Source organism: Trichoderma ghanense, assembly GCF_004382785.1.
Source record: "Trichoderma ghanense strain CCMA-1212 chromosome Unknown scaffold_11, whole genome shotgun sequence".
NCBI classification, from domain to species: domain Eukaryota; kingdom Fungi; phylum Ascomycota; class Sordariomycetes; order Hypocreales; family Hypocreaceae; genus Trichoderma; species Trichoderma ghanense.
This window is the reverse complement of record NW_027395674.1, coordinates 957287-984866: the sequence shown is the minus strand read 5'-3', so window position 1 is coordinate 984866 and position 27580 is coordinate 957287. Positions and strand designations below refer to the sequence as shown.

General features: G+C 51.4%; 11 protein-coding genes across 11 annotated transcripts; 4 read left to right on the top strand and 7 right to left on the bottom strand.

The window, feature by feature from the left end:
* Positions 1-3110: 3110 nt before the first annotated feature.
* CCMA1212_008347 (uncharacterized protein) lies at positions 3111-3980 on the bottom strand (the record flags this gene model as incomplete). The annotated part of the gene is made up of 1 exon (XM_073705484.1): positions 3111-3980. One exon carries the CDS (start codon positions 3978-3980, stop codon positions 3111-3113), a length of 870 nt encoding a protein of 289 aa, XP_073556313.1.
* A 509-nt stretch (positions 3981-4489) lies between these two features.
* CCMA1212_008346 (uncharacterized protein) lies at positions 4490-6115 on the top strand (the record flags this gene model as incomplete). The annotated part of the gene is made up of 1 exon (XM_073705483.1): positions 4490-6115. One exon carries the CDS (start codon positions 4490-4492, stop codon positions 6113-6115), a length of 1626 nt encoding a protein of 541 aa, XP_073556314.1.
* A 120-nt stretch (positions 6116-6235) lies between these two features.
* CCMA1212_008344 (uncharacterized protein) lies at positions 6236-6917 on the bottom strand (the record flags this gene model as incomplete). The annotated part of the gene is made up of 3 exons (XM_073705481.1): positions 6236-6412; positions 6628-6685; positions 6736-6917. 3 exons carry the CDS (start codon positions 6915-6917, stop codon positions 6236-6238), a joined length of 417 nt encoding a protein of 138 aa, XP_073556316.1.
* CCMA1212_008345 (uncharacterized protein) lies at positions 6456-6680 on the top strand (the record flags this gene model as incomplete). The annotated part of the gene is made up of 1 exon (XM_073705482.1): positions 6456-6680. The coding sequence occupies one exon, from the start codon at positions 6456-6458 to the stop codon at positions 6678-6680; it is 225 nt and encodes a 74-aa protein (XP_073556315.1).
* A 1532-nt stretch (positions 6918-8449) lies between the features above and the next one.
* CCMA1212_008343 (uncharacterized protein) lies at positions 8450-9406 on the bottom strand (the record flags this gene model as incomplete). The annotated part of the gene is made up of 1 exon (XM_073705480.1): positions 8450-9406. One exon carries the CDS (start codon positions 9404-9406, stop codon positions 8450-8452), a length of 957 nt encoding a protein of 318 aa, XP_073556309.1.
* Positions 9407-11672: 2266 nt separating this feature from the next.
* On the top strand, positions 11673-13179 carry CCMA1212_008342 (uncharacterized protein; the record flags this gene model as incomplete). Its single annotated transcript, XM_073705479.1, has 2 exons — positions 11673-12148; positions 12201-13179. 2 exons carry the CDS (start codon positions 11673-11675, stop codon positions 13177-13179), a joined length of 1455 nt encoding a protein of 484 aa, XP_073556310.1.
* Positions 13180-13736: 557 nt separating this feature from the next.
* Positions 13737-15262, bottom strand: CCMA1212_008341 (putative transporter MCH4; the record flags this gene model as incomplete). The annotated part of the gene is made up of 4 exons (XM_073705478.1): positions 13737-14166; positions 14248-14831; positions 14905-15011; positions 15091-15262. The coding sequence occupies 4 exons, from the start codon at positions 15260-15262 to the stop codon at positions 13737-13739; spliced, it is 1293 nt and encodes a 430-aa protein (XP_073556311.1).
* A 700-nt stretch (positions 15263-15962) lies between these two features.
* Positions 15963-17062, bottom strand: CCMA1212_008340 (L-xylulose reductase; the record flags this gene model as incomplete). The annotated part of the gene is made up of 4 exons (XM_073705477.1): positions 15963-16077; positions 16135-16267; positions 16343-16726; positions 16816-17062. 4 exons carry the CDS (start codon positions 17060-17062, stop codon positions 15963-15965), a joined length of 879 nt encoding a protein of 292 aa, XP_073556312.1.
* Positions 17063-17638: 576 nt separating this feature from the next.
* CCMA1212_008339 (Alpha-N-acetylglucosaminidase) lies at positions 17639-20064 on the bottom strand (the record flags this gene model as incomplete). Its single annotated transcript, XM_073705476.1, has 3 exons — positions 17639-19512; positions 19574-19722; positions 19799-20064. The coding sequence occupies 3 exons, from the start codon at positions 20062-20064 to the stop codon at positions 17639-17641; spliced, it is 2289 nt and encodes a 762-aa protein (XP_073556129.1).
* Positions 20065-21209: 1145 nt separating this feature from the next.
* CCMA1212_008338 (uncharacterized protein) lies at positions 21210-23693 on the top strand (the record flags this gene model as incomplete). Its single annotated transcript, XM_073705475.1, has 3 exons — positions 21210-21431; positions 21524-21838; positions 21894-23693. The coding sequence occupies 3 exons, from the start codon at positions 21210-21212 to the stop codon at positions 23691-23693; spliced, it is 2337 nt and encodes a 778-aa protein (XP_073556128.1).
* Positions 23694-24530: 837 nt separating this feature from the next.
* CCMA1212_008337 (Oligopeptide transporter 8) lies at positions 24531-27188 on the bottom strand (the record flags this gene model as incomplete). The annotated part of the gene is made up of 6 exons (XM_073705474.1): positions 24531-24869; positions 24923-25212; positions 25275-25452; positions 25511-25774; positions 25825-26784; positions 26856-27188. The coding sequence occupies 6 exons, from the start codon at positions 27186-27188 to the stop codon at positions 24531-24533; spliced, it is 2364 nt and encodes a 787-aa protein (XP_073556121.1).
* Positions 27189-27580: the final 392 nt, after the last annotated feature.

Here is a 27580-nt window from a genome sequence, read left to right as displayed (position 1 = left end):
CGCAAGGCCTAAGCTGGAACTAGCACCTGCAATCAAGAATGCAGTCTTTGAGAAGGAACTTTTATGAATCAACTTGTGATGCGTGCCACATGAAAGCGAGCGTCACCAGCTCTGACCGGCATCTCCCTTGTGGGCAGGCAAACAATTGCGCTGTAATTAAATGTGAGACCCGTCAAAGCTGATCCATATATCCAGAGCTCTGTCCGATTTATGAAAATGTTGGACGAAGGCCGATGAGGAGGGTTGTCATGTTTATGATCGTGGCGTTGTCTGCTCTAACGCACCTTTGGAGATCCGGCCGTTTAACTCCGGCATGGTCAATCAGGCTGTGTCATGGTATGAAGATACTTCAGCAATTTCAGCGTTCAGGCCACCAAGTGTATATCCTGTCATCTTCTCGAGATACATATGTAGAAGTCGACATATGCACTAGGAAGCAAAAGGCTTCAGCTCCGAATTGACATACTAGGTACTGGACCAAAGCCACAGGACGAAATCAAGCAAACAAAGCCCAAGGCGACGGTTATAACGTTAGCAGGTACTTCCACTGTTTTCTAAAAGATCGCCGCTATTTACCTTTACGTGTTTGTTTTGAGGTATCTTCTTAATACCAAGCGTGATCTTTTGGTTCATTCCCGGCCTGAATGCGACAAATGTAGCGGGACCAAGAAACCAAGGAAGAAATGTCCATCGGTGTACAAGGTATACCTCAATGAAGCCTTCCTACCTAGGTTATGAAGTTATCAAATATGAAACTTGTTCCACAATATATGAGGTGAGCAAGCGAGCTAGGTCGGGAGATGTGGTCGTTTTTGAGACCCCTCAAGTAAATAATATTTCGATAACTTTCTTTTTACAATATGTGGACGCTGGCGAGGATTGCCGTACGCTACCCTAAATTGTGTGCTTACTTCTAGAAGATCATGTAGGGTTCTGACTTAGCTCTTCTCTCGAAGTCGTGGGATCGTCTTGTCACAATCATCTTATATCTGTGGGAGGTAATAACCGTCTTTTCCTCATAGCAGCTCAATAAACGCTGGCTCGTCCTGAGCGTCTGTCGCTGGAGTGCGAGTTGAATGAATGGCTGACGCCGGTGCCGAGCTGCTTTAGAAGCATCTGAAAGCTAGCCCGATGTGGGACTTGGTGCCGTCATTTCTTTGCCGCTTTTGGAAAGATGATTTGCATAGAGTTGCCCTCGGAGACTCAAAGACCCAACCTAGAGAAACCCCAAGTACACAAGAAGCGTCTTGATGGGAATCTTTTGCTTTGAAAGCCTCATTACTCACCAACTTGGGCAACCTGGATTCATACTATTGACTCTTCCCATTCGAAGGTTATGTTGCCGACTCGGTTTCAACTGCTCCGATCAAATGCACAAAAAGTCGTTGCCCATTTCAGATGTACATATTTGCCTTCCCTGAGGTCTTGGCTCACATGCTCATTTCATATCGGAAACGGTGGTATTATCTTTTAATCTTATTTCACGCGAGTTTCACAGTTGTTCACTTCTGCCAGCCCCGATCTATCATCTGCCAAGTTTACGACAACAGCAAACCCACCCTCATCTTCCCGAATTGCTCACTCTTGGCACTGCCATGCACACATTGCATCAATATGGCCTCCAAGAAGTCTCTTCTGTTTACCCCTCTACAACTGGGCAAGATAGAGCTTAGCCATCCGGCGGTGCTCTCCGCTATAGCAGGACTCCGCGCCCATAAAGACCATATTCCTAGAGACCTCATGGAGAAGTAATACCTCCAGCGGACTTCTCTGCCTAGCGGCCTCATTATTTCGGAGTCTGCCTCGGTAGCCAGACACCACGGCGGCATGCCACACACCTCAGCCATCTGGGACGAGGAGCATGTGCAAGGGTGGAAGCCAATCGTTGATGCGGTACACCAACAAGGGGGCTTTATGTATCTCCAGCTCATGGCGTTCGGAGAGCCGCCCAGCTGTGAGCAACAAGCGAGCCGACGAGTATGGAGGAAGCATCAAGAACAGGAATCGCCTTGTTGTAGAGATTGTACAGGCCGTCTCCGACGCTATCGGCGCGGAACATGTGGGTATTAAGCTCAGCCCATAATCCGGTTTCCAGGGCATGCGGATGGAAAACCTCATTCCCCAGTTTGTCGACCTCATCAAGCGGTTCCATAACATTGGCATCGGCTACATGAACCTCATTGAGCCTCGCGTTTCAGAAATCCATTACACGGATGGCACCGAGAAACAGGATTGGGCGTGGGCAGTCTAGGACAGGGCTATCATCGCCACAGGAGGCTACGTGCCGGAGACGGCGCTTGAGCTGGTTGAAAGAAATCCGGACAGAGATATCCTGGTCGCCTTTGGTAGGCGATATGTCTCAATCCCGACCTGCCACTCCACATGCAGAGAGGCATAGAGCTGAAACACTACGATCGGAGTGCATTCTAGAAAGTGGGCGCTCTTGAGGGACTGCTCGGCTACCGGTTCAGCAAAGAGTATCTGGTGTTTAGAAACTGATGGAGATGCCGGATCTCTTTAGTACCTGTGGCAGTCACTCCACCTAATGAACAATTGTTGTAAAGCCATGTATTGGTGAAACTTGACCGCGGGGAATGGTCGCTTGAGAGGATTCGCAAGGCGAGCAACCTGGAGATGACAAGTGTGCAGATATGAACAAGTGGTATCATAGTGGTATCAGCAAAAGCAGTATGAAAAACATCTGGAGCCAATATGCCGGCTAATCATCGAATGCGCTGAGGTATCATCAAACCAAACCCAGAAATGCCAAGACGCCGTGCTCCATGCAATGCTCATCTCGTCCAATATGAGGATCCAACTTCACAAGCCATCCGAGGCTTCGCCGCTGCACCCAGCCCTGCCAGGATAACGACCATGCCTCTGGAACCAGCTGCATCATGGGAACCTCGATTGCATCAACGCTTGACTCCGCCGCTGCCTCCGACCCTGTCAGATTAACGACCATGTCAAAGGATGATGCTGTCGCTGTCCATCATGATGCGCTACCGGCCTTTCACACTGGTGGACTGCCCGCTGCCCCCAGCCCTGCCGGGTTAACGGGTATGTCCTCCAGTCAGCCGGTGCTCAGATGTTGGATCCCCATGCATCTATCACCGTCTGGTGCTTGCGATTTCGCATGCCTTGCCCTTAACGTCTAGACACCACAGCTGGCCTGTGGGGTTTCGTCTGGATGACCGTTTCGACTGTAGAAAGTTCTCCATAGCCGACGAACGTGTCTCTTTTCGTGGCTGCCGCCGATTGTTTTTCCCGTCCTTGCGCCCTTGCTGCTTAGGCTCCTCCTCGCGAGGTGGCACTGAGTTGCTTTTGTCGATCCGCCGATGAGGAGTTACACTTCTCTTTCTGCGCGGAGCCGCTTTCGATAATTTGGGAGACGGCATCGGGTGTCGTTTCAAGGTAGAATGTCGGGCTCGAGGGATGATCTCGTCAACGCCCGTGTGTCCGAACTCTTCGCGTGCGCCCGTATCGCTATCTGACGGCTCTGGGCTGGGCATTGAGCCTTGGAGAAGCATGTCGATATAGTCGCACTCGCATACGTATCCCGCGATTGCTGATGCACCTGCTATCTGGAAGGCCAAGACGGCCGGGTCTATTTCCTCCGATGGCTTCGGCTCGTATGGGATGGTCGGCCATTGATCAAAAGATGACTCGCGTGATGTTGTTGTTTCTTCGCTGGTAAAGGTTGGAACCTCCTCTTCCTCTGACACGTCTTCGATGCTCGGCCATGGCTCTGCGGATATATTGAGTGATTCTGTTGTTGCGTGGCTTGAGCCTTTGCTCGTCCTGGCTCGTTTCGTCTTCGGCTCTTCGTGGGCATCAGATGGCAGACGTCCGCTCCTCTTGCGTTTCTCTCGTCGTGTATCTTTCGTCGGTGATGACTCGGAGTCAAGCGTATCCTGAGGCTGGGTTAATCTGGCCCTCTTGGGCGGCGGGAGCGGGTCGCTGGATTTTCTCTTGGGCATGGTAGCGCTGAGCTGGTGAACGCTGCACTATGTTTGGATGGAGGCAACAGCGACGATGTGCTCGATGGGTTTCAGTATCTGTCGGCGCCTTCAAGCTGATGATGTACGGTTCGCAAGGTAAGGTACTATATGATGCAAGCTCGTTGTTTTGGCAGAGGGCGGCTCACCGCAGCCAATCTGACGATGGCGCCACGTGACCCCGCGAGGTGAATCGAACAGCCCTGTCAAGCCCGTGCTGCCGCGTTGGAACTGAACGCAGCAAACAAGCGCATGGAGTGCAAATGCGCATCATCCGGGCCTGCTCTGGAATCCTCGCCTCGTCGCCTCATCGTCCTCTATGAAGTCGCTGCTCCGCGGTCTTCATTCCCGCCTCTCAACCTCGACCGCCGCCCGCCTCTTGGAGCCCCTCGGCGTCTGGCCACCGCCATCCTCTACACCAGCCTCTCCCGGCTGCCATTTGTATCAAGAACCGTTGCCATTCTCTTCGGCTTTGTCGCTCAGTCGTTCTCATGACGGATTCCACGGCCGCTCCCGATGGCGCGCCGGCCGATGCAGCCAGCAGTGTTGACTTCATCGTCTTCTCTGCTGTTAACGAGGCTGCCATTCACCTTCTCGAGACCATACAGTGTAAATCGTCCCCCCCAACCCTCAAGAGCGACGAGAACGAGATTGGGTATCGGTTATCGATCCAATTTCCATGCAACGAGGTCAGGCCCGAAGAGTTCAGATGGAGCATTGGAGCCGGTCCATCTCCGGCCATGATGGAGAAGCGCTTATGCCGCCACCGACAACCAGATATTCTCCTGTGTCCGCCGGGGAGGACGCCTAGCTCTGCAGCAGTTCGCCGGTTTATCAAAGACATGCACGCCATTGTCCATTTCCATCCGCAATCTGGCGTCTTGCTGCTCAGGTCAATCTCTGGTCGACCCATCATCTACGAACAAGGCGACGTTGATGATGAAGATCTGATACTGGATGTGATGGCGCATCAAAGCACATGCGTCCTTAGACGGAAGCAGAATTATCTTCGTTTCGGCGAATACCGCTTCGCTTTGGAATTTGTCACGGCAGACGAGGACCGCGATAAGATTATAGCACAACTGGATAAGAATCTCTTTTGCTGCTATAATGCTTCTCAACCTTCCCGACTGCTCAACTTCATACCCACAGACCACTCTGAGACTTCCTGGAACGTTTGGCTGCACCGAAAAATTCCAAATACGTCGATAACGGCAGGCGTCCATATTCTCACGGGACAGCCAGTTGCAGTTAAGGAGCTGCAAGTGAACCCTCGGACGCGAGAGCATATGCTCCATCGCCTCCAGTTTGCCTCTCAGTATTCCGGCAAATCGGACCAGGGTGTTCTCGGCATTATCGACACTTGGTGCGGCCATAACACATCGCCCCCGTGTCACTTCAGCGAGGGCGGGAGCGACAGCGAGAGCGAAACATTCGATCACTGCCGTCAATTATTCTATTCGATGCCGCTAGCCAAATACACCTTTCTCAATATGCCTTGGGCTGAAGTTCAACCCAAGACTCGTCTTCTTCTTTTCTACCAGACTCTTGTCGGGCTCGCCGAGCTTCATCGACAGGGCATAACACATGGCAACATTCAACCCGACTCGCTGTTTGTACTGCCGAGTATCCAACCCTCACCGACGCTAGATCGCTCTGTGCCTAAAAAGGCGGTTATATCACTTTGCATGAAGCAGACGACCACGCCAAATCCGAGTGTTTGTGTTGCTCCGGAAATTTGGTGCCAAACCTCTGTGGACAGAGCAAAGGCTGACATCTGGGCACTTGGTGCCTCTTGGCTTTCCGCTTATTTCCAACTCCCCAGCGGCATCAAGGTAACCAAGGACTCTTACCATAACCTACAAAAGAACATTGATGCCCAAACCAAGAAGCGCCATATCAAGGGGCCGTTTGCAACATTACTGCGGAAAATGCTCGCCTGGGAGTCTTCTGACCGACCAGGCGCCGAAGAATTGCTTGCAGATGTGATCTGGAAACCTGTGCTTGCACGTGCTCGATCAATCGAGGCGAGCAAGAAGCGGAAGCGAATGGAGAGGATCCATCAGTCCTTCACGCGGCCTAGGAGAGTCAGGCTGCTGTCTCCCGATCATACCTGACTGAAGATGAAACGAGCAGCCGCAGCAAAGCAAGAAGCATAGAAAGGATGCCGGGGACTGCAGCCCGCCGTCGCCTGCTGGTACAGAGGGCGAAGCGGCCGTATCTGGATCGATGGGGGATCAACCGACCTGGAGCTCTTCGGTAGCTCCAGCGCCGCCCAGTAGGCTGGGACAAATGCGCGCACCAATGTCCTTCAAGTTCTTGACAGCCTGTCTTGGCGAGCTTGCGACGGAAGCGAGAGCGAGAAGAGTGGCCATGACGCACGATGCGTTACGGCGGGAGATTTGAGTGCTCCTCTACAGCTACATCCTTCTTCTGGACCACACTACGGCAGACAACATGGCGTGGCTGGATGATTTGAAGCGACACTCACGCAAACGGGCCCAAGGTGACGCCAGCGGAAGTGGGTTCATCGACGGCTTGCCCAACGATTACAGGCGAGACCCACGCCAGAGTGCACATGAGGCTACCGACGGCGAAGATGGTCAGCATTGGCGGGGAAGACGCGTACAGTTTTCCAAGGGACAGCTGGCAGGACCTGGCAGCGAGTCGATATCGTGGTGATAATGCTGCCATTGAAACAGACTCAGTGAATGGAGGGATTTTGAATGAGACTTACTACACGAGAGTGTACTGTCCAATATCGGCGCCAAGAGGTACGGCGTCGATTCCTCCTCGGTCGTTGCAGCATTCAAGAACGATGACGCTGGCCTGAGCGCCCCATCCACCTGTCACTCTTGCCCCTTGGCGGCACAGCATGCCGAGTTCGTTCGTCTTGTGTCTCCTCTGATAGTCATGCATGTTTTTGAACATGCCGGGGGGTCGGCTAATCGTGCTTCCTATTCTCGTTCCAATCGGCCGCAGAATCTGTCTTGTGCGCCACGTTCAGCAGGCGAGTTGACAGTAACGTCAAGCGATATATGCCGCCGGATGAAGTGCGTGTGCCCTGTGCCATTGCCAAAGACCGTCTCTATGTCACTGTCTCTGCGCCAGACCACCCGCCCGATGTTACTAGATTCTAGGGCATCCCTAGGGCTGGCATCTCGACTCCATTTCGACAATGGCCAGCTTCCCTTCCATCGACCACCTCACTGAACAGTTCCCGATCATCACGCTTATCGAGTGAAGATGGACAACCTCATCCATGACAAGTTGCATCGAAGGATTGTCTCGCTGCTTCATCGCGTTGCGTCCCGACGCCTCTGCAATCCTACCCTTCAGCTGGCGACATATACCTCTATCAGACGGGGATGACGTCCGTCCGGCGGTCTGACACCTACATTCTCAGTGTCTATCAACGGACGACGGTTCCTTTTTGTCATTGGATGTCTTCTCAACTGGAAGTCTGCCACCCACGAGCTCTGGCCACTGTTCCAGAGTCACCAGTCCCGGATCCTTACGTCGCCAATGGGATCGCCATTAAACAAAGCCGCGATCACATTTCTCGCACAGACAATCACGCCCGCCAACGCCCGGCACATCGTGTATCCCGACCGCTACGCAAAGGACCCCAGCAGTGCCGCCAGCCGCATGTCCTATGACTCACCAACCCTTCCGAGGGTAGTACAATGCGATGTTGCGCTCCAAAGCACCAGAGCTGATACAAAGCTACGGCTGACTTCTCAACGTCGAGTCTGTAATCTTCCGACGACACGCTTTCTACGAGACCTTCAATGTACACTGTGGGCTTTGTCTGGGAGCGCCGCTCCCTTCAGCTTTTGTGGACACCATTTTCGATCAAAAGAATCTGCCGACTGGCCAAAACGGCTTGCTCTCAGGCCGGCGCAGAAGAGGCTTGCTGCTGGTTTGAAGGATAGCGGAACCCTTCCATTGGGATTCGAGCTGACGCGGCGAACAGGGCGCAAAATCCAACGACATAGGAAGGAGAACGTTGTATCTGAGAAGCTATGTTGTAGGCTGTTCATCTACAGATATGTTTAGTAGCATACATCAATGAGATCGATCATTACGTAGCCAGCAGATTGGAACTGGCGGTCCACAAGTCTTCTCTCATGTCATCTCGGTGCTACGCTCAGCCCCAACCGGAGATACCCGCAACGAGGGCCTCTCGGGCAACCCACGTGAGTGATTCGCAGTGCATTTGTCTTTTCCTCAGAGACAAAGCTTGTTAGATCTTGCAACTCCAAGGGTCACGCAGGCTACAGTCACATTCATCGATCCAACTTGATTCGAGGGATACAATAAGGACTTCATCTATAATGCATCTATGCACTGCCCAATTCGATGATGGATCTGCTGGAGGAGTTTACTTTACACCAGAAGCTTCGATGTTGATGAAATGGTAGCAACCGAAAGAAAAGAGTAAAGCTCAGTCAGCTACTGTGCAGCCAAGGAGTCGCCACTGCCCAAAAGATGATTTCCACATGCAGCTCATTAACTGCAAAATCCACAAACTCTTCCTTTGTGAACGGCTTCCCAGTTTGCTGATTGATCTCCTTCAAGTCGTTCTCCTGAACCGCCACAACCGCAATAGGAACTTTGCAGTGGAACGTTGGGATATAAGCATACGAGTTCGCCTCCTGTCCTGGCTTGTTTGGGATCAAGTCAGGCCCACCAACACCGACTCCATGCTTCGCGTAATAGTTGAATGAGTCCTTGAAGCGGTTGTTGGTGTTGTTCCAGCCATCAGGCCAGAAGTTGACGTACTGCACCGCATAGCTCTTTTTGAAGACCTTGGCCGCGTACCCTGCGTTTTCTAGCTCTCCCAAGAAATAGCTCTCGTTGGAATAGTTGTTCGCGTTTTCGTCCACCGCAATGGATGTCTCCGCAAGGTTGAGGCCGGTAATCTTGCCATCAAATTGCTCGGCCAACGCAGTCAAAAGGGCTTGATAGCGCTGGCGAACTCGCGGGTTCCATTGCTGCGCCACCCATCCAGTGACCTCAAAGTCGGCGTCGCAAGAGTCACCATCGCAGGATGGCGCGCTTCCATTGTTGTAGTACGGCGTGTGCATGTACTTGGGGACAGGATCGTTGCTCGGGCTGAAGGTCCTATCTTGGAGCTGTATCCAGAATTTCTTGCCTTTGGCCAGTACTTTTTGGTAATCGTCTCTGATGTTGGAAAAGTCGTACTGACTTTCATCTGGCTCAAGAGACTTCCAGCTATATAGGGCTTGGATCCCAACAATGTCGGGTCTATCCAGCAGATCCAGGGACTGGTCGTCGACTTCGCTGCTGTATAGCCAATGCTGCAGAGTTGGAGAGACGGGTCTGGGTGGCGCAGCCAGGGCTTGAGCCGCAAGGGCTGCCGCAGCGAGGTAGAGAAAGTGCATCCTGAGAGCTCTCAATAGATCTGATAGGGGCAGAATGAGAAGTTGTCAGTGTTGAGTGATGACCTGGTAGTGACTACTGCAGTCACAAGAGATACCGACGACGCGCATTTATAGAAGCGGGAATATCCCTGCACTCTCATATTTCCTCTGCCTTCGACTACCCATCTTCTAGAATACGAAGTTGTTGTTCGGTGAGTCCTTTAGCGCTTACCGAAGTGGGTTTCTTTTTTTTTTTTACCGTTATTATAATACGAGGATAAGAAGCGCTGGAATGGCCGGTCTCGGGCGGTGCCTGAATCAACATACCAGATTGGGTGATATCTAGGGGAGTTATGCAAGCTGATCCGAGCATCACTTTGTATCTTCAGCTCATACACTGAAGTAATCTGTCTAATGAAAAGTTGGGTTCCATACGAGAGTAAGTGAAGACAAAAAGCTCAGCGCTCGTCTTTGGTAATTTCTCAGGCGACTAGACACTTAACCAAAAACTTGATGAGACGATTCTCGGAGACGGCACGAGCTCCAGTCTTGGTGGAGTTAAGCATTGGAAATATCTGCTGACTCTTACAGCATCGTCCAATTCGCAACGCGGATCCGGGCCGATGTCACTCGTACATGGTTGAATGAAAGAATTTCAGACAAGAGGATAGTGGCGGTAATGTCGTTAGAATCCTTGACAACCTGGCGGAGAGACCAAATTGTGTTGCTGGAGAGATACCCTGGGCTGGTTGCTCGGCCATCAAGTCTTATGCCACCGGGGGCAGTGGAAATACTACCCCGAGCGTATAGGAGATAAAAGGGGTTCTTTGAGAAGCTTGGTATAATGGGAAACACTTGATGAGAGCAGCTATGCCTCGTAAAGATTTCAAAGTCACCCTTAAACGAAGCGGACATCTATGCGGATACTGGGCATATCTTAATGCCGTGAAAGGCCCTGCCAGCAATAGAGTAAACCAAACAGTCGCAGACGAAAGTGAAAATATCATCTTGACTCCAGGTCTGAGCGAGACCCCTTCCTGGACCATGTCTATCATCACGCTTGATACACTCTGGAACAGCACTGGTGTTTGCACTAGCCGTTCACTAATGGGGTAAGATGTGACTGGCGTAGAAGTCAAGAAAGCGCAGCTTGACAAATCAAATAGAATTTCCGTACTTTTCACGACAAATGGCCTCGTAACACGTCAAGTCCCATGGCAATCGCGAGACGTGATGGGGGATGCGGTTATTGCAATATGCAGTAACCAGTGGATCCTCAATATATTTTACGAACCTTCTCATTCATTAGCCGGAATAGGACACCAAATGTTCCAGCAATCCTATATTGCCCCTAGGGTTTCTCGAATGTATCTCGTTCATTATTGTACCTTAGTCGAGTGAAACCTTCGGAGCCGCAAAAAGAAGGGGGGAGGATATACAGTCCCTAGTCCTTCAGAGAAAGGTAATTAGAAGAGCCACATTCTGATGAGATGATTGCCGCTGCAGAAAAGTCTTCTTTTAAACAAGCATGAATCTCGATATATGGTGCCAAGGTGGGTAGAGGGATTCTAGGATTATCTCCTACGGCGATGACCGTGCGTATGAACCCGAGAACGGGCAAGCGTAGGTATGATGAATGAAACAAGTCACTGACGGCCGTATGACGAGCAAGGCCGAGTGAGTAGTAGAGAGGGCGGTTAATCTCCTCCGTAACTAGGAGACACAGCCAAAAGGCGCAGGGTAAAGTGACTGAATCACATCAGATGTTCAAGTCAGTATCATACTGACTCCTGAGAAGCATTACCTTGAAGCAGACGCCTTTCGGTTAATCGGCACGATTCTTTGCCCCTAAACTCCCCCAGCCCCCGCATCTCAAGTGTAGGATTGTGATGCCATAGAAGTCAGAAGCACCAGGTCTCTGGAACTCTTGAAATCTACGATGGTTGCCCCGCTCCATATTTCAAGTGCAATGTCACCGCAATGCTTCCTTACCTACCTTACCTGATATGTATATCTTGCCTCCTATCTGATACCTGTACCTGTTGATCTCATACTCAAGTAATTACATGTAGGTAGTTACCTACCTTATGCTGCTTACCAAACTACCTGCGAGTTCGTCTCGTCCAGTGCGAATCTCACCGTTGCCTAGCCAACACCGTAATCCTCTCAAGAACGAGTTGCGCTTGCGCCGTTCCTGGGATTGCGGGGTGCGTCCTTTCAACACTTCTTCGACTTAACAAATGAGCACTTTGATACGACCTGCGTATTTGCTGTGAAAAACATCGCCATGGTCTACTTCGCCGCTGTTCGCACAGCCGCCAAGGCGCAGCTTCGGAGGCAACTGACGACCGGACCCCGTTTGCATTCCACGTCCTCTGCGCCCAAGCCTTTGCCATCACAGCCAGGTACCAAGGTAGTTTGGGGAATTGGCGCCGTGATCGCAGCTGGAGGGGGGTTCTACTGGCTCAGCAGCGAATCGGCCTCCGATATCAGGATTGAAGTTCCCATCGTCAAAGCAGTTGCTTCAGAGGAGAATATTTCTGTGGCGTCTCCAGTAAAAGTGCTGGATTTGGAGTCTGCAAACGCAAAATTGCGGGAGCAGGCCCAGGCCTTTGTCTTTGATAGCGCAGATGGGAAAAGAGGCCGCCTTGATGTCGTCCGAGTTGCCAGTAATGACCCTGTGGAAGATGAATGGTCCATGGGTATTGGAGGCGGAATACAGGGCGAGAAGACGTTGTATGCTGGTATCATGGATGGTCATGCGTAGGTTAGTCCGGAGCCTGGCGAGGCAGTTCATGCTAACGCGCGTTTGAAGTGGCTGGGCAACGTCAAAGGTCCTGAAAGAGGCTCTTATTCCGTACGTATCCTCTTCTCTTAGAAAGGTATCGTTCACCAGCTCTGAAGATGCGATCAACGCTGCGATCAAAAGCGCCTTCACAAATCTTGACGATCGCATCATGACGAATGCTCGAAGAGCAGCCGAAGCGAGTCGTGAGCCGGGCTCTGCTGAGGCCATTGCTGCTTTAGCTCCGGCTTTCGCAGGGTCTTGCGCGTTGCTTACGATCTATGAGCCGAAGTCATCTATCTTAAGGACAGCTGTTACAGGAGACTCGCGAGCTGTCTTGGGATCTTGGTCTGCGGCTACTAAAACATTCACGGCGGAAGCACTCAGCAAAGACCAGACCGGTTTCAACGAAGAAGAGGTGAAGAGGCTGAATGCAGAGCACCCGGGTGAGGGCAATGACATCCTTGATACCGAGACTGGGAGACTCATGGGAATTGCTGTAACAAGAGGATTTGGAGACCATCGATGGAAGTGGACGAACGACTTCATCAAGCATCTGCAGTCCAATTTCTACGGCAGTGCCCCTCGTCCAAAGTCCACGACACCTCCCTATATGACCGCTTCCCCAGAGGTGACGGTCCGAAGGGTCGAATCTTCGGACTTTGTGATCCTTGCCTCCGATGGCTTGTGGGATGTTATGTCTAACGAAGATGCGGTGACTTGCGTTTCCCGCTGGCTTGCGGCTCGCCGGAAAGGAAGACCAGAAGAGGTGGACAATATCAGTCTCAGTGTGCATACGCTGGATGATGAAGGGTTTTTGAGCTATAAGGCTACTCCCGAGTACTTTGCTATTGAGGATCTCGACAATGCGGCTGTATGCTTGGTTAAGAACGCTCTTGGCGGGAGGAGAAGAGGGCTCTTTTGCGGCGCAATGACCGTGGCTACGCCAACGAGCCGTTATATGAGAGATGATATTACAGTGCAGGTTATCTTTTTCGAAGATCCTTGAGGTGGCACTTTTGAGGCCATCGTCTGGAAGGGTTGGTCTGATCAGAATACGCTGTGGATAACTCAACCCATAGTGCCTTTAAGAAGATATCCAGGTATAGGATAAGAAGAGCCTACAAGTGCTGCAAAAACCGGCTAAGCTCTGTGCAAGTGAGACCCTTGCTATATGAATGAGAAACCCCGTGCGAAATTTGCGTCCTTGCACTGAATGGCCAAGCGGTGGCCATGTAGTGTCACGGATGGTGATGCCCCATCCTGATGTATTCTTTCATGTTCATTGTCAGCGAATTCAAATACTGCAGTACTGCTCGTGAGCCTTGTGCTTTATCTATATGTCTGAGGCGTTCATTGCAATAGAGCCTACAGCCATCGGAGCATGTGAGACTTATTTGTGCCGGCTCCTAGCCTTTTCTTTTTGTTCCATGAACATTCATGATCATGAGGGAGACGAAGTCTGACCGTGGGCAAAGTGTTCTAGAAGCAAAAAGAACGGACTGTATTCAGCTTCTGCGCATGGACTTGAGTCCAGTACAGAACCGCCGGTGTCGGTATCAGATACTAAACCTTCGTCCAGAGTTTTCCCTTTGCCAAGTACAGTTTAGAGGCACCATAGAAGGCACTTCCAGCGGCAACCATGATCCCAGTGAAGACCTGCAGTTTCCAATAGCCTCCTCCGGCGGCGGTAATGAGAGCACCTCCGATCGGGCTCCCCGCCAGAGCGGCTACAGACATAGTTGCGTACATGGCACCCGATCTGACACCAATCTCCCGTATATCCGATATCTGTGCCACAAGGGCGGGACTGACAGCCGTATAGGTCCCCGTACTGAGGCCGAACATGGACGCGAAGACGATGGCCGTCGCATGGGAATGGCCAGGTAGCCATACCCCGAACACCAAGATGGTTGACAGCAAGGCCGCACAGAGAGACACGTTGTAATTTCCTACTTTATCCGCCATGTATCCCGGAAGGATGCGACCGATGCCGCTGTATATGAGTAGAAGACTGTCAGCCTCCATGAAGACTTGACCGGCAACTGTTTGATACTGGATGTCATGGCATACGTACCTTGCCGCATTGAACATGGCAACTAGATACCCAGAAAGCTCTGTTGACATGCCTGTGCTTCTCCCATATGTCACCATAAAGGTGATCGGTATGAACATCCCCATAGAGTAAAAGAATGCAGCTAGGGCTAGCAGGACGAAGGGAGGATCTTTGAAGGCTGTGAAGAAGGCTGCGACTCCGAAGTTTTTCGGCTGCGGACGTAGGCGTGATCGAACGGTCAAGTTGGTTATGATGAGCAGGCCCAGCATCAGAAATGCACATGCTCGCATCGTCCAGCCAAAGCCAATGGTAGGCACCAGTTGGTTCACCATGATGGGCATCACAACTCCGCCCAGGCTAGATCCACTGGCGGCGATGCCCATTGCGAGGGCACGCTTCTTCTGGAACCACATCGCGATGCAGCTGAAAGAAGGATATAGGACCATGGCGGCGCCGATCGGACTGCAAATGGATTGGGACAGCATGAACTGATAATACTTGGTTGAGATGGACGCCATCATGAGGCCGAATACGTGCACTATGGTGCCGAATAGCAGGAGGGTTCGAGGACCGAAATGATCAAACAACTGGCCGACAAAGGGTCCCTGTGGCCGGGGTGAGCGAGGCGCAGACACAGTGAGCGGCTTGTTGGAAGACAATGACTGCGTCTCAACATACCGCAAGGAAAATGGTAAACATGGAGACCGCCGGAATCCAAGACACCGTACTTGGTGAGAATGAAGCGAGCTGGTGGGTTTCGTAATATTCTTGGAACACGCCGACGCCTTTGAGAGGTAGTTCATGTGATTAGCTGCAACCTGCGTTGCCAGTCCAAGTCTGGTGAAGGACGGGGAGGCAGCGTACAGTTTGTCCATCCAAAGCTGACGAAGAGACCAAAAAAGGCGCCTAGAACGACGAGCCACGCCCGCAAGCCTCCGTCTGGAAACGACTGAGAGTTACTGAGTTTCTCATCGGGACTGGGCGGCTCTGGACGAACGTCCGTGGTAGACTCTGACGATTGATACTTGCTATCCATTCCGCTGAAATATCTGTTCAGCGTTGGTGTCTTCAAGCATCAAGAGAATTGCCATGATGTGACGAAGTCGGTCGCTGAGGGTTGACTCACTTTCGGCAAAATGGGCGTGCTCACTGACATCCGCGCCCTTTGAGGATCTCGGAGGTCCGAATTATCCAACCACAGCCCGTTCTTCGTGGTGCAGAGTACCTTGTATAAATGCAGGGAGTTACCCGGTAAATGGCTGCCGAGCTTTCGTTTTCTCCCGGTGACCATGAGAGGACTTTGGCCACTGAACACCGCAGAGGATCTCTTGATAGGAATTCTCTCGGTGGCCCGCGCTTTATGAGTCACGTCAATTTGATTTGCTTCTCAGGAAGCTCATTGCATGGGAGCGGCACTTGGATACGTTTTCGGTCGAAAATCTTCGGTCGAAAGCACATACAAGCCTGATGCTCCCGTGCATCAATCAAGACGGATTTCCCTGGTATGTGACGCTTCTTTCATGGCCAACCAAGCGACCAGCGGCGGTCCCGATCTATGAGGGCATCGTTCTGTCGGTTCTAGAGGCGAGAAAACACGGATTACACTGTCAAACTAGATAGCTGCTGGGCTTCATTACATGCTGCAGATAATAAGACGTCTATTGTCGATGGGAGCAAGCAGCGCACTCTGAGCATGAATGACGCCTCATCGCAGCTGATCCGACAGTTGTATCTGGTTATGGAGCTGTATATCCGCCATCTACGATGAAGTCAGCCCCTGTCGCGTAGGAAGAAGCATCAGAGGCCAAGTAGAGGTAGATGCCCTGCATCTCGACCGTCTCCGCGAAGCGCCTGGAAGAGTCGGTCAGCTTCTCGTCTTGACACAGATACTGCGTCCCGTTTACTCACCCCATAGGGATTTTATCTTTGATCGAGCTCATCGTCTCTTCGGCCACCGCCCCTGACAGGCCGGTGTTGACAAATCCAGGGGAGACGCTGTTTACACGGGCAAACCCAAGCCATTCAATCGCAAGAGATTTGCCTAGGTTGGATACCCGATTAGCACATAAAGAAACATGATTTGACGATATTTAACCAACGGGGTAAGCAGACTCACAAAGATGGATAACATGCGCCTTGGAGGCATTGTACGCTGCCTGGCGCCGTGGAATATTCACAATATGTCCAGACATGCTTGCGGTAGCAATAAAGCTACCGCTTGTGAAATTGGTCAACGTCGCTCCGTCGGATGTTGTGCCCTCTACTTTCTGGCGGCGGAAGTGTTTGCCAGCGGCGCGCGCACAGTAAACGACCCCATCGGCGTTGATCTTCATGAGATTGTGATACCTGCTAATGTCGGCGTCGATGAAAGCCTCGTCTCCCCAGGAGGTGCCTGAATTCGCGACGAAGATGTCAAGGCGACCATCGAATTCGCCAATGACTTTTTCTACAGCTGCTTCAACTTCATCGTAACACGTAACATCGACTTTGTACGCTCTACCTATTCAATTCTGCGTTAGTCTACGAAGCCTGTAGTTCTGTATGCCGGAGAAAGAGTGGTATTAGAGACTCGGAGCCTGACTGCAGTACATTTGACCTTGAATGACTTCTCAATAGTTGCGGCCTTCTCAATAGCCTCGCTGTTTCTGTTGTACCAAATGGCCACATTGGCTCCGGCTTCAGCAAAGGCTCTGGCGGCGGCAAAACCAATGCCTCCCCCCGCACCTGAGATGATTGCCGTCTTGCCTTTCAGGGAGAAGAGGGACATGACCCCATTGTCCGCCGGAGGTAGTGTGTTGTTGCGCCGGAAAACGCCATTTTGCATGCCATCAGCCATCTCGAGTAGCTCTTCAGTTGCCGTTGAGCCTGATTATCTCGGGACGGTAATGTGTTAAAGTCAGCGAAGTCCAGGTGAGCCAATACCATACTCCGTCCTTTATAGGGTGGGGAGAACGGCATCAGGAGCCTACTGCTCCACTGATGATTCCGGCTCCGCATTGGATCCGCATAGTTGTCGCAGCTGCTAGCACTCGATGATGAAGAGTTTACCGGCCTCTTCTTCTGAATAGCGCTCAATTAGTCCGCGCCACCCCCAAATACTGGGCAACGTTACATATTGAATATCTTGAAGCAAATCGGCGGTATCAATGAGACTGATCTAAAATTACTATTATTGGCATAGACGAGAGGAAGCTACCGAGTATCGACATCTTGGGAAACTTGCGCAATATGTTCCAACGAAATGTTATCAAGATCTTCATACTCGCACGATCAATGGAGAGATGAGTCGCCAAACTCAATACCTACGTATATAGAGCCAAAATGCCACATGATTTCATTCCTCCACCGTCTTCAAGGCGCGTTTCTTCCCTGCAGCAGCTCAGAGGGTGCTGCAATACGCCTGTAAGTCCAGCTATGCAAATATTTGACCCCATTGCTCTACAGTTCTGGCGATAATCTCCTGTACGTCCGCTTTTTCGCCTGGCTCCTCTAAATGCGCGCCCGTGCTGTTAACCCAAGAGAGTTCCCAAACTAATAATTGGGCCTGGAATTCCGTTTGATTGTACTGCGCCGGCTCCGTCAGGATCAGATATTCGACAAACATCTGCCACCGCTTCAAATGGTATGTCTTCATCAGCCCTGACCATGCTTTTGAAGCGTAATCAACGAGTTGGCCCGAAGGCCCCCATAGAGTGACTTGATTGCGCGCTTCATACTCAAAGGAGTCTGCATATGCTGAACTGGGAGCGGATGAACGCGCTGCTGACAGCCAAGTCGAGAGGCGGAAATTCTTGTTCGATGAGAGAACACCATCGAGCGAGAGGAGTAGTTTGGTCAGAAGCTGGCCTTGGGTCTTCAAACGCGTGACCCGGCTTTCGGTTGTTTGGTTAGGCATGTAATAGACATCCACAATCGTCTTGTAGATGGGTATGAATGCATTAGCCAGCACCTGACGCGTCCAGTCAACAATATCGTACTGGTATGCAGAATTGTTGAAGAGCGACGTATCTTGCAATCCAGCACGATAGAGCTGTTGCCACGCGGTTACCATGATGGCTGGATCATACGGAAGTTTAGTGCCCAAGATTCCAGTAATATCGGCCATATTGCTCGTCCTCGGGACAAGCTCAATAATCGACTTGGGCACGGATGGCATCAAAGTAAGATTGGTATTGTCGTACACGGTAGTACGGACAGTCTCCCATGCATTGTAGATGCTCGCCGGTCGCTGGTCGCTCGAATATCGCGCGGCCGCCCAGTTGTGAAAATAGGTTTCCGTGTCGATGGGCTCCCTGTTCCAGGCCTGAGCAAGCAAAAGATCGTAAACTATTTCGTTATCCTGTTGCCCTTCCATGGAAAGACCGAAACCAGATAGAGACGCTGACTCTTCGAGTGCTAGAATCGGGCTTTGGGTCACGTTCTGAATCTGGCCATACATGTTTATTGTGGCCCCGTAGTTCTGCAACTCGCACCATATCCAAGGCTTGCCATAGTATGATTGCGCGCGCTGCCATTGTGGCATCGATTCTGACCAAATGTCCAGGATGAGCATATCGCTATCAGTGGTGATACCGCCGAGATAAGCTTCAATACGCTCGTTCGTCCAGAAAGTCGTGTTTTGCGCAAAGAGCCAAGCTTGGAACACCCATATAGCGTTTGCATCTGCCGACTTGAGTGCTTTCCATGTGTTCGAGCTCACATTCCGGAGGTACGCCACGTCACCCGAAGGTGGTATCATCTCGTTGAACTGGTCAAGCGTGTAAAAGTTGGTAACATCCCCATATGCCTGTTGTTGTTTGGTGATAAAGCTTCGTTGCATTTGCGCAAAGAGCGGATCGACAGGGTCAATAAACGTATCTTCCGTGTAGTTTTCCGGAAAGTTAGCCCATTGGATACTGTGAAGTAGCTGAGCATCAGGCAGTACGCGCGGCGCCGCTCGAGGGACGAAGCCAGGAAATGCTGGTAGGATAGGCGTTATACCCAGGTCAACCATGCGTTTGACAATCCTTTTCTGCAGAGCAAATTGGCCATCAACCCATTCAAACGGCAGAATGCTGGACCACGACCCTTGTAGATTTCCAAAGTGGTTCCAAGCAAGAAAAGCAGGGCCAGTGAAAAAGGCTTGAATGTCGTCATCTGCGAAACCGGCTTCTTGGAAGACTTCGATGAGTATCTTCTCGATTCCAATCCACGCTGGTGCCAGATTGATGCCACGTAGAGCCATCCAGTCCAATTGGAGTTCCCAATCTTCCCAAGTCCAGAACGCCGCTGTATAAGAAGTGGTGACTATAACGACCAGCAGTTATAAGGATGGCTCGACTCATTACCGTTTGTGGTCAGCTCCTACCTGTGTTGAAGTCGTAGCGATAAGGTACGATACTTGATCCATTCAAGGGTGAAGACAGCTTCGGCAGAATGGAGGGTGCATCTCCGAGCTGACTGCCGGCGTACCACCAAATGTCGACGTGGACAACATCGGAGAGGTAGGAATGAAGACTGCCGCCTCGCACAAAATCTGTCAACAGCCGACTGATTGAATGGAGCAGCATCGCAGGGACGAAATGCGCCTTACCCGTAGAGAATGGAGCTTAGCGATGTTCCCTGGACTCGGATATTGCCGTCATCTGTGTTGGTCACAGAGTAACTCTCCAACTCTGAGTCTGTATTTGCAGACAAGGAAAAGTTGAATGAATGTTGATGTTGGGGCAATCGTCGCCTCACAAGAGCTTTTATGCCAGCGGTCGAATGTGTCGTGAAGGCCGTGGACTCAGAAGTGGCAGTAGCCACGGTCGAAATGGCCATCAAGCCGACAAAGGCGATGGTGTCAAGGAGCTTCATGACTATTCAGACTGATACTGAGAAAGATGATGCCAATTCTGAGCAGCCCAAAGCAATATGTGCTCCCCGAAGTAGCAGATCTGGTTGATCTGATGATTTGGATGTGGGGGCTCGCTGAGTTATATGGTAACCGCAGTCAGTTTGTGCTCCAGGTCATGTCAAGGCAGGAGTCCAGTTGTAAGGATTGCAGTCATGGAGGGGTATGGTTACATTCTCGAATCCCATATCCATATTCCTTCGCTGACCATCCATCCCCTTGGGGTAAGTTATCAGACAGCGAGACATGATTTGGTATTATTCGTTGGATAGCAGGCCGATCACCCAATGCCTGTTCTTGTCCATCTTCGCTTCAATCATAGCTGAGCGAGAGATATCTTGTCCGGTGCCCTGCAAATACAACTTGAAGAAAAAAAAAAACCCTGGCGAGGTTGCCAAGATCAAATCGCCCTTTGTCAAGCGTGATGGATATGATTACTCTCTGTAGACAACGGCGTGACCACTTCATTTTTTACATACCGCTGACATTCGCAAGATCTTATTAGCCTCTTCAGACCGAGGGATACAGTTCCTTTGAAGACCGATCGGCGCTTGCGGCGATAACACATACTTCATAGGGACTCCTAGAATAGTCCGGAGCTATGCGCGCCAATTCCTTCCTGGCGAATAGAGGGAAGACGCTGCTTGGTCACGGTAGTAAATCTTCAAATCTATAGTGACGGTCTGAAGTTTCCAGTCGACGGACGGACACAAACGGGGGCAGCTACGTCTAGAAGAGATCCACCGGCACTGTACATACAGGGAGCTTGACCTTCTGTAGCAGCAACGCTTGACGTACATACGCAGCAGAAGTAAGATACACATTATGAGGGCTCGATGATGAAGAACAAGTTGAACTCCACTACTGAGCTAACTGCTGTTTAACTGTAGTAGTGTCTGAGTCATGATACTGTAATTAAAAAGGAACAGAAACACGTACACCCACTTTACCATGCTGAACGTAGGAGCTTAACTAGGCAGAACCGGCTAGCCCCTGTCTTTTCACGCTCTTTTTCCGCCTTTTCGCGGACTGGTATCTTCTTCAGGCAGCAGGAACGTTTCAACAACTCTTTCAACAGCTTCCAATACCGTGAAGACCTACCATAATCATGGACACTGTCCCATTCGTGCCAACAGACCAACAGATCAAAACGTTCAAATCCTGGGTGCAGTCGCGAGATTGCAAACCTCATGCCTGGAACGCTCAGCGATGGTTCCAGAGCTCACAGCAAATCGAGGGTGTCTCAGAAGCTTCCCTCCGCGCGGCCCTTGAACCGCTCATTGACGAAGCAATCGAGGATGCCACCAGAGCCGTCGAAGAACGGAGCAAGGTACTTGATCCATTTCCCGTAGCATTGTTCTGTATTGTCTACATGGCTCTTTGGACGGGTGATTGACCGGCCCTGACTTATTGCTAACTGAGGAACCGGATCGGTTGATGCAGGCATTGGCAGGCCTCAATGTCCCAGGCTTCGGACTTCCATTGGGGTATATGCCCCCTGAAGAAGATCGATCCCCTGTGCTGATTGGTGTCGATGGATATGACTGGAAAGCCGCAACCCTTTTGATACGGGAAGTGTGCATGCTCAAGTTTATGGAGGAGCTGACCAACAAGCCACAGTGGTGGGAGAAAGTCTGGGATGTCGACATTGTCGAAAAATGGAAGCAAGAGGCTTTACAGATGAACTGGGAGGAGTATCGCGCGTTTGCAGACTTCACCCCTGCCATGGCGGATGCAGTAAGTCCGTCCCAATTTTGACGAGAATTTGCCTGATTGACCAGCAAACCTTCAGTGCATTCACGAGCTGCGCAACAAGGCGGACCTAGTAAAGAAGACTGGCCTGGTCCCCATTTTCGACTACTCGTCTTGTGTCATCAAGTCGGACTGTCTAATTCCAAAGAGCTTACGGGACTCACTTCGCTCGGCAGCTGCGCTGCTGGAGAATGTTCCGGACGAAGACAAGGACTGGCATCCGGGCAGTACCCATAAGGTGCTCGATCTCGTCCACCCTTCCCTATGGCCCTTCATATACGGCCGTACTCCCGTACTACTGGATAAGCGCATCAATCTCCAAGACGCGCTCAGCCACTGTGGTGTCGGCACGGTTCTCCCGGCGCCTAAGCCCATTGAGATAGCTGGCCCCGGGAGCGACTGGTCAAGGCCCTTGGAGAATCCCTTACCATCTCTCTCATACAAGTTCCAGTGGTTGCCATGCGAAGTCGTCCTAAATGGTCCTTCCGCCAAGATCGACAGCTATATCAACAACCTACACCCCGTGGATCATGCGAATCTATATCCGATCATTGAACAGTTCATCGGGAAGTCCCTGCCAGCTTGGGACATCATCTACCGGTGGCCGAAGGAGTTTGAGATCCAGCGTCTGAAGACACGACAAGCACGATCGCAATGTACAACACAGGAGATATGCCAGCCAGCGCATGGATGCAACCCATGGAATCGGCCCATTGGCGAGGGCGAGCCATTGCGTGATGAGAACGAACCCTACACGTCAGAATATCGAAAGTCTGACCGGTTCAAGCGTGATATGGCGTGGCTGGTCAAGACGCACACGTTGGACCTACCGGAGCCTGCTTTCGAAGAAGATGGCTATATTCGACTTCAAGCATCCGACGTCAAATCGAGTGACTTCTTCAATGGCGCGTCTCGTATCCAAGTGATTGTCAAGCTTGCCAACGTCCACCTTACCCCCGAAAATCCTGACTTCAAATTTGAAGCGTCGAAAGAGCTTGCTGAATGGTATACCACTTCCGACCAGAATGCCAACGGGCCTGATGATCCTGATCTGGACGGGTCCTCCTACAAGCCGGGTACATCACAGGCTTCTTCATCCGAATCTGAATCATCATCAAGCGCCGGCGGAGCTTTATCTATGGATCTTTCAGATTACCACAGCATATATGTCGACAACGACACCACCGAATTTGAAGGCGGATCGTGGCATACAGAGGGAATGCTCAATGAGCGGATTTGCGCGACGGCGCTATTCTACTATGACTCGGAAAACATTACAGACTGCCATCTGGATTTTCGGACGTTGGCTGACCGTGAACGATTAATTGTCAACCTCGACTACGAGCAAAGCCAGACTTTTCCGATTGAACGTACATTTGCTATCCCCAACGCTAATCGCGACACTCTCCAATACATTGGAGGCGTTCTCACGACGAACAGCCCCTCTACGGGGGACGGCGACACCCGTGCCGTCTTCTTTCCAAACCTCCTTCAACATCGCGTCTCACCGTTTCGCCTCAAGGATCCGACAAGGCCGGGCCACCGCAAGATTCTCGCCCTCTTTCTGGTCGATCCTGCGATTCCTGTTCTCTCAACAGCTAATGTACCACCGCAACAGCATCATTGGTGGGATCGAGAAACGGGCGTCGAGCGGGCTCTTGCTGCCCGTCTGCCGAGTGAGCTGACGCAGCTGGTCCTTGATCATGCAAGAATCGGGCTTCCCATTGACTTGGAGGAAGCTAAGAAAATTCGGCTTGAACTCATGGATGAGAGATCGATGAAGCAGGATGGTACGGAAGAGGAGTTACACAGAACAAGCTGGAACTTCTGTGAGCACTGAGGTGTATCTGGCCGTTACATACCTAAGACATCTCGTACCGGCGGAATGGAATAAGACTCTTGCTGTCGGGTATTTCGTATCCTCGACAATACCTTTCATCAGGACTACTTTCCAATCTATACGGAATGTCTCGGCAGCAGACAATTTAAGCGGCGTGAACATCCGGACACCGAGTAATCTACTTGTTGCCCCTATGTCATGACCGTGTTTCTGTCCTGGCCCTTTGAGGCCGGTAGTGCCATTGATCAACAAGTATTGAACGGTAGCCACTATGGCGTGATGCGGTGCGGAGGAACCTTTGTCTTCGTGTGGAGCTCGTTGCAATCTAACGGAAGCCACGCTCGAGACATGCAGTGTTGTTTCCATCGCGAGCATTCGGAGAAACGGACATTTATTTGGCCTAGACAATATGAGACATCTCTGAGCACGTCTGAGCACCCGTCCGGGCATGGGATTGCATGTTCCATAAACCTAGACGTACTACTTCATTGCAGTTGATAAACTTCTCATATACCTTACCAGAAACGCAGTAAAGCCACATATCGTGCAAGAATGATGACAGAAGCAGTAGTTGAGAACGAGCTGGTAAATATCAGGGGTATATCAATAGATCTAGTCATAAAATCTGTCGCTACATCATTTCCAAGTATTCGGGCAGATAGACAATCTCTCCCTAGAGGTAGCAAATAAATTCACATCAAGTGTCATTTTCTTGTCCTTTGGCCACATCCTCAACAGCGAGTGCTCTAGAAATAGCTCAGGATATGTGAAACAGGTTGCCACTTGGAAGGGGATGCTTTGAACTGCTCCTTGCCAGAGAAACGCAGCCCTCCTCCTCTATTCCGCCACAGGGCAGAAGTCGTAGTAACCATCAACATGGTTACCCCACCATGAGGGGAAGGGGGTTGCAGGGCCACCGGCTCCAAAGACTGCAAAAGAAAGAATGAAGAGCACCGTTAGACTGGCTCCATCAAAAGCTCCAGTGATCAGGTAGGAGTAGTCCTTGAAGATGCGAGGGCAGTAGTTTCGGAGGTAGTACTGGGTGAAGAAACCAGAAGCAAGCTGGCTCCAGATGACGCAGGTCTGGGACTGGTTGTATGGGATATATCCGGCGTACTGGATGAATTGAGGCAGGTTGATGTCGCGAAGGTCAAAGCTTCGAATCTTGGGAACGAACTAAGAGACTTGTCAATAGGGTTGAAAAGTAAGGCCATTCAGTAGATACTCACGTAAACAAGGACACGGTGGAGAACGACAAGCCCAGCGCCAATGGCCAATCCAACAGGCACCATCTCGTATTCTGCGCCCGACTTGTACAGATACTTTGCTAGAGCCCAAGAAGCGGCGTTGGTGTTGTAAGACTGAATTGTTGCGCCACTCCATGCAGCATTACCGTTGCTGTTGACAAGGAGGTCGCGGTTGCCATTGACAATGGAGATCATGACACCATAGTTGACGAAACCACCGAGAACCGTGCCGTAGATCTGGGTAAGGAACATGACACGGGGAGGGATTTTAACTGTGGCATTGTGTCAGCAGGGATGTTCCTTCCAGGGGGAGCAGGGCCGCTGAAACACATACGGTATTCGCCCATCTTAAGGTCATTGCACAAACTGACACAGTTGGAAATGACGTTATGAGACCAGGCGGCAAAGTACATGTTGCCGACAGGGCGGCCAGGAAGCATCAAACCCGCCAACATCTTGGACAGGTTGTTGGTGGCAATGCCATTACCATATCGAGAGTAGAGAATGGTGCTCTGTAATTCATGTTAGGCTGCGGTATACAGGAAGATCTCTTTTACGGGACATGTTTACCAAGGGGGCAATGAATATTCCGACGAGAAGGGCGACGACGTAGGCCCATGCCGGGAGGGTGATGTTCTCCTTGATGACAACGACGAGGCCGAGGATGAAGCTGAATACCAGGACAGCAATGTACCACCACCAGGGAGCTTCCTTGTAGTGCTTGGCCATATGCTCATGATGTCGGTCGTCGTATCGACCGCTCCTCGCACTCTTGTATGACTCCTTGACATCTCCGCCCCAGAACAGGAAGCAATGAGCAACCAGAGCGCCGATCTAAGCACGTGTTAGCCATGATCACTCGTGGAGAGGATATGAATACATACAGCAGCGTTGGCCATGAACATAGCATACGCGAAGCTTCCAGTCAGCTTAGGAACACCGTATTTCTGCAGAGCGCTCTCGTCAAGAATGCCACCGACGAACACTTCCGATACGGGATACTTTGTACCGTTTTCGGCACGGAGCTGTGTCGACATGAAAGGCTGGGACTTGGAGTTCCAGGAGTTTGTGTAGTAGATGGCAAGCACCACAGCGTAGCAGACAAGGAAGCCGGCGGCAGCATGAGCTTGCAGAGTGAGAGGGAGGGATGTGTTGAAGGAGGTGATGTATTGCCAGTCAAAGGAGAAGCTGAAGAGCCCCAAGCCTTCGTTGTTGGTAGCACCGCCGAAAAGGTTGGTGAGAATGGCGGCGTTGGAGCCCGTCGCGTGCATGGCGGCCAAGCACGGGATGGAGATGGAGTTCAGGAAGGGGAAAATGTAGGCAGGGAAGAACTCGTAGAAGAACATGCCGACAAAGCTGTACCAGAAGAAACGGAGGGGCTTGGAACCCTTGATGTTCTGCCAGTGAAGCCCCTGGAGAGTCTTGACTGTGGGCAGAGTGCTCCAATAGACTGCCTCGACATGCCAGACGCAGATGGGACGCAGGACACCACAAATACCATAGCCAAAAAGACCAATGGAAATGACGCTCAAGACAACGGTTGACGCACTCAAGGGCAAGTTGTAGAAGAGATCCTGGGCCGTGAAGACGGTGATGCTGGCCGTGGCGTTGGAGGCAGAGGTGGCGGTGATGGCACAGACGGCGTGCTCCTTAAGGTTCCAGGGTCCGGGGTTGATGAAGGCGGCAATGGTAATCCACAGAGGAGGTTTTCCTTGGCCGCCCCTTGCTTGCCATCGAGCCTTCAGCTTATCACCGCGAGGGAGGAATGCAGCCCAAGCATTGCCGATGAAGTAGGCGATGAGGACGATGAAGGTGCCAGAGATTGTGGCAGCAGTTGGTTTGAACTATAGGCAAGTAATGGTCAGCCTATAGCTCGCTTGATAGACGTAGAAAGAACTTGTTTGTAGAAACAGACCTGATAGATCTGGCTCATGACGGCTTGGAAGGCAGACAGACATGTAGCCAGGAACATGCTTCGAAACGTCAAGGACGGCTCGCCATCATCCCGCAGCGGCAGCAAGTGGGCTGCAGCATCGGCACCCGTAACGATAATCACATCGTCGCTGCCATTGTCCTTCTCGTCGTAGTCGTCGTTGTCCAGGCGTGGAGCAATGCTGATCTCAGTACCCAGCGTGCCCTTCTTCTCAGGGTCCACATCGCCGGTAACATGGACCTTATCATCCGAGATCTCATGACTAGAGGTCCTGCCTTCAACGATCACCACGTCGTCCGCTGGTGAGGCCGTCATGTTGACTTAAGAGCTACCTTGAGCCGATAGCAATCCCCTTGATGAATGGTGATTAGACGCCGTGCCGAGACGCACAAGCACACGCTCTCCCCCTTGGGAATCTCGCAGCGCCCACCTCCATACTTGTATCTATTCCCATTTCCTCGTCTTGCCCTCCACCAGATGCAATATCAAGGGTCCTCACAGCAATTGTACCGTCCTCCTGGAGTACGATGGGGTCCAGGCCGGTGGTGTAATCCCGATAAGAATTTATGCAATCAACAGGCTAAGTGCTCTAGAATGGCACCCGAGCACCAGCCATCCATGTTTGGCCAGGTACTTTTGAAGTCCACCACGAAAAAAGCACGGACTTTCCGCATGAGGCTAGCAAACATGCCAGATGCTGGAAAAGT